Genomic DNA, 9,548 nt, shown 5'->3' with positions numbered 1-9,548 from the left:
GAGCCAGGGAGAATTTGAGAAAGAACTAAGAGTCCCCTAAATGGGCTAGAACCCGCCTGGATCCCGCCAGTAGAGTCAATATACTCTAGGCCTTGGTGAGAAGGAAAGAGAAAAAGAGGAATGAGAGAGGGAAGAGAGAGGAAAAGAAAGAAGGAGGGGGAGGGGAGAAGAAAGAGAGAGAAGAGAAGAGGGAGGGAGAAGAGGGGGGAGAGGGAAGGAAGGATGACAAGGGAAGGAAGGAGAGAACCTAGCATCAGATCTCGCCAGTGAGATAACCAGGCAAAGGATCCCTTCTCTATGGAAAGAAGAGCCTTAGCTGAACTCTGGCCACCAGGGCAAAGGATCCCTCCTCTATGGAATGAAGAGCCTTGGCTGAGCTCTGGCCACTCAGACCTCCTCCCCAGTCAGTAGAATAACTAAACCTCTGGGATACAGCTCTCTCTCCTACTCCAGCACCCATCCACCTAACATCTGAGTGACAGACAGGCGAAGTAGAAACAGCCCTAGAGGCACCCCTCGGAGCCTTCCTTATAGGCCCAGCACCTTTACATGATTGACAGGAGAGCACACTCAGCTTTGGGAGACCTGGGAAGGAGGTTGTTGTGTGTGTGATTGGTTGTGAGAAGGTCGTTGTTATTTGATTGGTTGTGGGTTTTTTCCTATTTCAGGTTGGGGCTGGAGATGGAACTTGGGGGGGGTGTCTCACACACGCTAAGCAGTCTGTGCCCTGAGCTACACCCTCAGCCTTGACCTTGTGCTTTCTACCAGCCTAGGCCAGAGTCACACTGGGGCCCAGTTTCTCTGCTTGTCCACAAGCTGGTTATCTCAGTGAACCCACTCACTGGGAATGGAGGAGACAGAAAAGTGTTGCCTACGTTGGTAGATGCGTGCATGAAGGGTGGATGGATGCAAGGATGATGTGTGTGTGCATGCATGTGTGGAGGATGGATGGATGGATGGATGGATGGATGGATGGATGGATGGATGTGCATGGATAACGAATGTGTGGATGGACGTGTGCATGCATGTGTGGGTGATGGATGCATGAGTGGATAGATGGACAGCTGAATGAATGCAGGAAGGAACAACAGGAGCAAGAATGAATGGTGGTGCAAATAAATGATCAGATAGATGGTATCCGGGTGAATGAAGCTAGGGATCTCCTAAACCTGAACCACAGGCAGACCCTCCCAACACACCTGGACCCATACATCTGGTTTACAGCCACCAGGAGCCGCCCAGTTGACAACAGGAGAGAGGTCACAAGGGGTGCCAGATACCTATCTAAGATACATATACATCCTTACCTACTTATCAAGCAGCTCAGTCAATGACCAGAGAGTGAGGACCTACTTAGATCTACTCAGCATCAAAGGGGCCAGGTCATCCATGCCCAGCCAGCCACACAGCTCACAAAGTCACCACCTCCTCCGGGACAGACACAAAGGTCAAGGCCATGGCAGAACCAGCCTCCAGCTCAAGGCCCAGACAGTGGCTCACAACTGCCTTGTGGAAGAAGTGTCTGCTCCCTCAGAGCCACCAGGGGACAGATAAGAGCCTTGTGACCTCATTATGCTCCAAGCCCCAGGACGCCAAGGCTGGTACAGTCACAGCCCAGCCAGAGGTGACAGAGGCAGCTCTTGGTTGCAGCAATTGGGCAGCTCTCAGGCTCCTGAGCTTTGTAGGGTTCCAGAGAACTTGGAAAAATTTGCACTTTGGAGACTCGAAGGAAAGGGGATCCAGGAAATTGAGGAGTGGGGCCCTTCAGCCTTACTTGTCACCAGACGCTGTGGTGGTGTGGCATGCACCCATATCGTGTCATGCTAACCCTCACAACATGGTCCTATTTTTCAGAGGAGAAAGCTGAGTGTCTGTCCGCATATGGTTTGCCCGTCACCAGCTGTTTGGTAGCAAGGTGAAGGTTCTACTCAGACCTGTCCAGCTCTTGATGGTCCATGTGCCTTAGTAATCACAGACAGGAAATGACCAGCAGCTACTGCCCACTGGGAAAGGGCAGGAGTGAGGATGGATAAACTGAGGCTGAAATCATGACACTGCCCTCCTGGGATGTGTGGCCTGTCAGCCTCTGCTTACTCATCTTTTATGTGAAGAATGGTACTCTTCCCACACACACCAGGTGGATGAGAGTTTAAATAATTCCTGTGTGCCTGGCATGTCACCATCCAGTGACAGGTGAGGCTGGAATGGAGGCTGGCCAGGTCAGGACTTCCACCAGGACACCCACCGACGCAGAATCTCCTGGCTCTTTCATGCCTCCTTCCCTCCCTCCTCCTTCATCTCTTCATCTCTCCTCCATTCACCATCCCTGTATTCCCCCACCTTCTCCCATCCATCCATCCCTCCATCACTTCCTCTTTCTTTCAATCCTTCCATTAGGACAGATGGATGGAAGAATGGATGGATGGATGGATAAATGGATGAGTGGATGGACAGATGGATGGGATGGATAAATGGATGGAAGGATAGATGCTGAGTAAATGGTTAATGAGTGGGTGGTAGGTAGATGATGGGTGGATAAATGGATGGACAGATAGATGGACAATGGATGGATGGATGGGTGCTGAATAGATTGCAGATGGATAGGTAGATGGTCAATGGTGGAGTGATGGGTAGATGATGGATAGACAAATGGATGGATGGATGGACGGACGGATGGATGGATGGATGGATGGATGGACGGACAGACAGACAGATGGATGGATGGATGGTGGGTACTCAGAGCTGATTCACAGACTCAGAGATTCACATTTTCACCCACACCTACTCACCAACAGATCTTCACAAGAGGACAAACCCTCCATAGGCCAAAGGCTACCCTCATCCTGGGGAGCTGACCTCCCCTTTCTGATTGCTCCTCACAGTCACATCCCTGTGCAACGAGCCTTGTGACCTCAGCCTACTGTGTCACCAACCCAGTAGATGACACGTAGACCCTGCACCCAGAATATAGGGTTCAAAGGGGTCCCTGGTGGGGACTGCTCATGAGCACTCTGCAGAGAATGAGTACTGAGCCCCAGATCCCACCCTCAAAGGAAACCATGGGTGACCTCATGAAGGCAAGCCAATAAGCTACTGCTGCAGCCTCCCATCAAGCCCTATCAGCTCTCTACCCTCCACACATGCAACCCTTGCCACACCTACAAGCTGCTACCACTGTCCCATGTGACAGAGAAGGAAACTGAGGCTCACAGAGGTAAAAGGCTTGCCCAGGCCCTTCAGTCATGGACAGAACCAGGCTGAATTCGGGGCACTTGTCTTGAAGAAACATAGACACCTCCAGTGCTCCCCCAAACTCTCTTGACCTGTCTCCCACCACCCAGCCCCCATACACATCACTTCGTGTTCCCTTTAAAGAGACCAGAAATGGGCTCATTTTCCAATTTGCCTCACCCTGAGCAGTAATGTCCATGAAATAAAGCCTTGATGTGCTAATTGCTTATGGGGTTTTTCTCTGATGCCCATTAAAATAAATACAGGACTGGTAAAATAGAAAATAGGAAATGTTTGCCTGTGCCTGACCCAGACTCCCTCTCCTATCCCGGTGAGCAGCCCACTCCCTGGGGGGAGGAGGGAGAAAATTAAACATTGGGAGGGGTAAGGGAGAAAGGGAAGCTGGGAAGAGAGAATGGGGCTGGGAGAAAGGAGAGGGAAAGAGATGAGGGAGCTGGGAGCACATGGCAGGTAGGCAGGCTTGCCCCCTCCTGCCCAGCACAGCCCAGGACAGCCACGTTCCTCCCTCTCTTGGGAAGGCTCCAATTTAGCTGCTGCTCCTGGCTTGGGCCAGCTGAGCACAAGCCACATGAGTTAAGAATTCTTGGGGAAATGAGTAAGAATGACCACTGTGGCCCTTGATAATGGGATGCAAGGACCTCAATACTTCCAGATCCTGGGGGTCAGAGCCCTGTTTGCATCAGCCACAGGACAGAGAAAGGTGGGGTGCAGTGGGGAGACCTGGTGTCCCCAGAATCCTTCCTAGAGTTAACACAGGAAACCATGTGGAATAATCTAATACTGAAAAGTGAGACAATCCTCCAGGGTGCCCACCTGCCCCTCCTACAGCAGTGCCAGCATATGGGGTAAGGAAGGAATGAGGTTGTGAACAGCGAGGGGCCTGTTCTGGGCATGGCCAAGCTGGAGCAGGCCCAGGGGCAGAGCCAACAGGGGTGGGACAACCAAACAAGGAAGCTGGCAGGCATGGGTTCGAATCCCGGCACCTCTACTGTGTTCCGTTCCCACTCCCATGCCCTCCCCCCAGCCCCACTGACCTTCCTGTGAGACAGAGACGTCCTACTCAGGAACTCAGGAACAAATAAGAGTAGTGTTTCCTAGAGCAACACTCGGCGAGCAGAAAGCACAAACAGCTATTCGTCAGTTTACTCTCACTAATTACTATTTATGGAAATGCAGCATGAGCAGGATGTTCTGTAACACTGAACATTATATTTATTTCTGTTGTATATTTGTCTATGATCCTATTATGTTTATACTGTATATCATTGCATGTGGCTATATAAATCTAGTATATATTTTACTATATTCTCTGTGTTATAAGCTCCTATAAAGGCCACTTATAAGCCACTTCCTATTACCACTACTGAAGGGCCAGGAAGCAAGGCAGGCAGGCGCCTCTGTCTCTCAGTCACACCAGGGACAGTGCTGTCTCGCACCAGGACTTGGGACTGAGGTTTATGATCCTCCATGGCACCTAAGTTGGTGTCCCTCCAACATCTGTGTCCAGCTCAGAATGAAGATCTCCTGGAGACACAGCCATTGGCCCTCAGGAACAAGGAAAGGCAGGCACATGGGGTATATCCTTGAGGTGCTGCCTCTCGGACACCACCTCACCACAGCATTTAGGGATAAACGTTAAAATTGCAGTGGTGTCGGACAAACCCAGGGACGTGAAGACACATCTGGCCCAGGCCCAAGACACCTCTTAGAGCTAGGGAGAGATGGGAAGGAGAGGGCTGGATGGATGCCTCTGAGGGGACATGCAGCTGTGAAGAGACATCAGGAACTTTGGGGGAGTAAACAGGTTAGGAGCTACAGGTGCCTTCCCTGTCAGGACAGCACTCAGCTGAAAGATCACTCTGAAGGTGCCTCCCTACTCCGACAGCCCCATTCCTAAGCTGATGGCGCCACCTGGTGGCCAGATGCTCCATAGCTGCTCCAGGATCTGCACTCTTAGGATCTCATTTGCCTGGCTTATTGCTGGGCAGTTTGGAGTCTGTTGCTTGACCTCTCTGAGCTAGGGGGAGGTGAAGGAGTCCTGAAAGGGGGGCAGGAACAACCGTGCACACTGCACCCTGCAGGCTGTTTTTCTTCTGTCACAGCTTCGTGAGTCTAGTTCCATCCCCTGCATCAGAGTTGCTATGTTGCCAAGGATGACCTTGAACTTCAAATCTTCCTGCCTCCACTTCCCAAGTACTAGAATTACACTCCCTTGACATCACACTCAGATTGTATTCAGTACTAGAGATGGACCCAGGGCTTCCTGTGCAGCTAGGCAATCCCTCCACCAACTACACTGTCTGGACCTAGGTTCCCGTCCTCTTTTGTGTAATCCCACAGGCTACATGCGCGCCCTTTTCATTTCAAAACCTGTTGACCCAGGAGGGAACCATGTAATTAAGAAGAGGAGACACACAAAGGAATCCTGCTCAAGGCCCACTACTCTCCGCCCTGCCAAATCCTGTAACCAATTGCATTACGCAAACAAGACTCCTCTCGAAACCCGGTGAGGCACGTGCTCCGGGGCCAGGAGATCCCACTGCTGCCCAAGGAAAGAAAAACTTTTTTACAAAATCCTGATTAGTTTAGTCCTGTGTGTCTATGTGAAATTCAGAAAGAACAAAATTAGAGAGAGCTTGCTGCCCACAGATAGCCCCTGGCTGCCTGGAAGTCGCTTGGGTTCCATAGTTCTGAGATTTGTTTAAAGCCTTGGGTTAATCAAATCTGGATTGGAGAGAGACTGGGAGAGACAGGGAAAGGGTGGATGTTACCGAGACCTGAAGCTAACTTAGGGAGAAGAGAGATAAGTTATCGCCAGGACATAGAGCAGGAAAACCCAAGAAGTTGATGCTTAACCCATCGGAACCCAAGGTGAGAGGTCAGGTTCTAGAAACACTAGAAAGGGAATGAGCCATACAGGGTTCCCATCCCCACCCAGCAGGCAAATTTGTGGCTTCTGCCCTCCAAGTGCCCTGCCTTGGCATGTGGTGACAGTCCCTCCTCCTTGTGGAACCACTGTCTAGCTCCTCCATCCTAAAGTAACCTGTGGCTCTGACCCTCCCCCCCACACACACACACACGTCTCCCCACTATATAAATGAACAGAGTCCCACGCCTGGCTGGCCAGTCAGAGCATGGAGTTCCTGGCCACAGAGATAGGTCAAGGATAGGCAGAGTGCCCAGTCAGAGTCAATGAAACCGACGCGTGTGAGCTTGGAGCTTGAAGGATTGGAGCTACAGAGCCTTTGGCATCTTGGGGAGAACCCTGCCCGTGCAGGAAGTGGCCAATCAGAATGGAGACCAGAGCCAAGGGCAAGGAAAGATGTGGCCCGATAACATCACCGAACATAGCTATGGCCTTTGGGCACAGACCCCTCAGATACTTAGCTAAAGTCCTTGTCTTCAGCAATCCAGAGCATTGATCATCTGTTCCAACCTCCAGTGCTGAGACTGTCTCCTGAAAAACTGGTCAGCTGCTTCCCCATCTTGCATCCCAAACTGTTCTGATGCAAAATCCTTCCTCCTGGAGCAGCCCCCGCACACACACACACACACACACACACACACACACACACACACACGCACACACACACAGGAGCACTCATTTGCTGGGTCTGTAGCAAGGTGAGGGCAGTTATGATCTCACACCAAGCAAAGCTCTTGCCTCATGCCTCTCCTGTCCTTTGCTCTCCGGTCCCTCTGAGTACTGGGCCTTGTCAATTTCCCTGACTGTGTCCTCCTCTCTATCCTACAGTCTGCTTAGTGGGGTCCTCACCCCCTGTGAGTTCCCTGGCCCTCAGGCATGGGGTCCCCGCTCTTCAAAGAATAGCCTCGCCCAGCTGTGAGCCTGCTGACTCCTAGAACGGGGTAACGGTAGCCCCTAAGTCTGCTGAGGGGTGATGTTCATTGTGGGAGGGGGAGGGCCAAAGCCAGATCCTGCCCCAGCATTGGGTGAACCAGACCTCCCCACTTCTGAACTCACCTGGGATGAGTCCCATACACCCCAGAATGTGGACACAAATACTGCCCCGCTGGGGTTGTGTGGGACAACTTGTGAGCAGCTTCCCAGCTCTCTCTGCAGGCAAAGGTCCAAGCCCAGCCCAGGATCTCAATGCCTTTGGCCAACAACCTTGCCTGGGATCCAGCAGGACCAGCTTCAAAGTCACCGTCCTTCCCTAGACATGGATACTGGATCCCTTCCACGTCCGACTTCATCTATTGTTTGATGGAGGTGTATTAAGTCATACTTATACAAGAGGGACCTGGCAATGTCTCCCCCTCAACTAAAAACCTTGAAGGCTTCTGGCCACCCTCTGGGGTAAACCCAATTAGACCAGTTCAAGGCACCTATGCAGTCTCTGAGCCTCTTTCCGGGCCCTGGCTACTCTCTGGCCCTGTGGAGTTTACTCTGGGCCTGCTGTCCCACCCCAGGACTTCCCACATGCTTCTCCCTGCTTCCGCTTGTTCTTCCCACCTCCCTGCCTTCCTACATCTACGCTAAGTCTGGGCTCGGCCAGGACGCCTCCACCAGCCCTAGGCTTTACTGGACACTGGAGCCTCTGACCCCTGCCACAGCCTGCTCCCCCATTCTACAATCCTGGCTAGAATCTCCACATGCTTCTTTTTAATGCCTGTGGTCCTTCCCCAGCACTGCAAGTGCAAAATACCAGAGGCCAAGGGGCATTTTCCATTTTATCCCAAGCACCTAGTGTGTATGCCGCCTTCCGCGTGGCTTCACTAATGTGAAATGCGTGCATGGATGAGCCTAGCAATAAGGAATAGCTATTTTATGAACCGGGCTACTCAGCTCTCCTTCCACCAAAGCCCTGCACCCCCACTGACCTCCACCCTTTCCCTCATGTGCCTCCTACCATGTCCTCAAAGGGCTTTGCCTGGCTGCCAAGGCTCTTCTACCCTCTCCTTATAAACCTCTATGTGCCCAGCAGGTCCTGCCCCAGCCCTTGGCTCTTACCCAGCCCTTGGCTCTCTGGAAGAAGGCACATGGACCCAGTGAATGGCCAGGGGTACTTGGAAGGAGATTCACACCCTGGCATCCTAAACCCTCTACTCGTGCCTCCATGGAAGACACTTCCTGGATACTCAGAGCCTGGTGGGCTCTCTGTGCCAGGCACAGGCAGTGCCCATGGGTTCTTCTCTACTTGTTTGCTTCAGTTTAGGGTCCTTGAAGAGGGTCTGGAGCATCTCTCTATATCACTGAGGAAGGCCCAAGACCCATAATTGGTCCAGGATCACACAACATTGGCAAAGCGAGGCTGCAGAGTCAGCCGGCTGCTTCTGTTCCTTTCGGCTTCATTGTTTCCATAGCACCTGGCCTGGGTCCACTGCGTTTGTTGAATGACTGAGTGACGGAGACAGTCGCAGTCCCAAAAGCCTCCGTGCTCACTTCTCCTTGATACCTTAGCCCCAGGACCTTCAGGGCGGTGCAGCAAGGAACACAGACAAGGCTGTCCTAGAGAAATTGCAGGTTCCAAACCCAGTCATCCACTTACCAGAAGCCCTGGGCACAGGCATCCTGTGAAAGGCCAGAGGGCTCCTGCTGGCAAGTTCCCAGGGCAGAGTTCCCCACGAGGAACAGAAACAGGGCAGGCCAAAGTGCACATGCTGGCATAGGCTCCTGGCCCGTAGAGAGGCCCCAGCAGCCCAGCCTGCGCAGGCTAGTCAGCCACAGAGGCTCAAGGGAGTGGCTGAGGCTGGAGAATGTCCCCCTCCATTGTTGGTAGGCCAGGCTACAGGGGTCAGACTTCCTTTCCACAGCCGAGATCAGGCCTTTGCAAGTCACCAGGTAGCCGAGAGGTGCAGGAGCCAGGATCTGAGAACCCAAGGAGGAAGGGTCCCCACCCCGCAAGGCAGCGAGGAAACGACTGGAGCTCAGAGCGCTGCTGGCGGACCCCAGGAAAACAGCCATGGAGTAGGGATCAGGAGTGCGTGTCTATACCAGGAGGCTGTTAGAATTGTGGGACACATAAGAAGATGGCATGTCCAAAGCAGACCACACAGAGAGGTTCAGGCCGACCTAGGCTCAATGGGCCTCCCCATCACCCTGACTCGAGGGCACCCACCCGTGGGTTCCCAGTTACCCAGGACAGACACAAACCTTGGTACCTGAAACCAGACTTCTTTCCAGCTAGGACCAAGGGGTGATGGGAAGACTCACTAAAGACCCTAAGTCCTCTCAAAGTCACCCTCCACCTCCTGCCTGATATGGAGGCTGGGTGCACACTTAATACCTGAAAAAAAATGAATGCCTGAGCAGACAATTCTTTTTTTTTTTTTTT

The 9,548-nt window shown here is 52.4% G+C and overlaps 1 protein-coding gene across 1 annotated transcript in view; it reads right to left on the bottom strand.

Moving 5' to 3' along the window:
• Positions 1-5,125: 5,125 nt before the first annotated feature.
• Matn1 (matrilin 1) overlaps positions 5,126-9,548 on the bottom strand; it is a 15,277-nt gene continuing 10,854 nt past the window's right edge. Inside the window, exon 9 of the mRNA XM_031377031.1 lies at positions 5,126-5,269. Coding sequence (XP_031232891.1) covers positions 5,126-5,269 — 144 coding nt within the window. The remainder of the gene's footprint in view (positions 5,270-9,548) is intronic.

Source organism: Mastomys coucha, unplaced genomic scaffold (genome assembly GCF_008632895.1).
Source record: "Mastomys coucha isolate ucsf_1 unplaced genomic scaffold, UCSF_Mcou_1 pScaffold18, whole genome shotgun sequence".
NCBI lineage: Eukaryota > Metazoa > Chordata > Mammalia > Rodentia > Muridae > Mastomys > Mastomys coucha.
The sequence above is the reverse complement of the archived record's forward strand: the minus strand, read 5'-3'. Positions and strand labels throughout refer to the sequence as shown.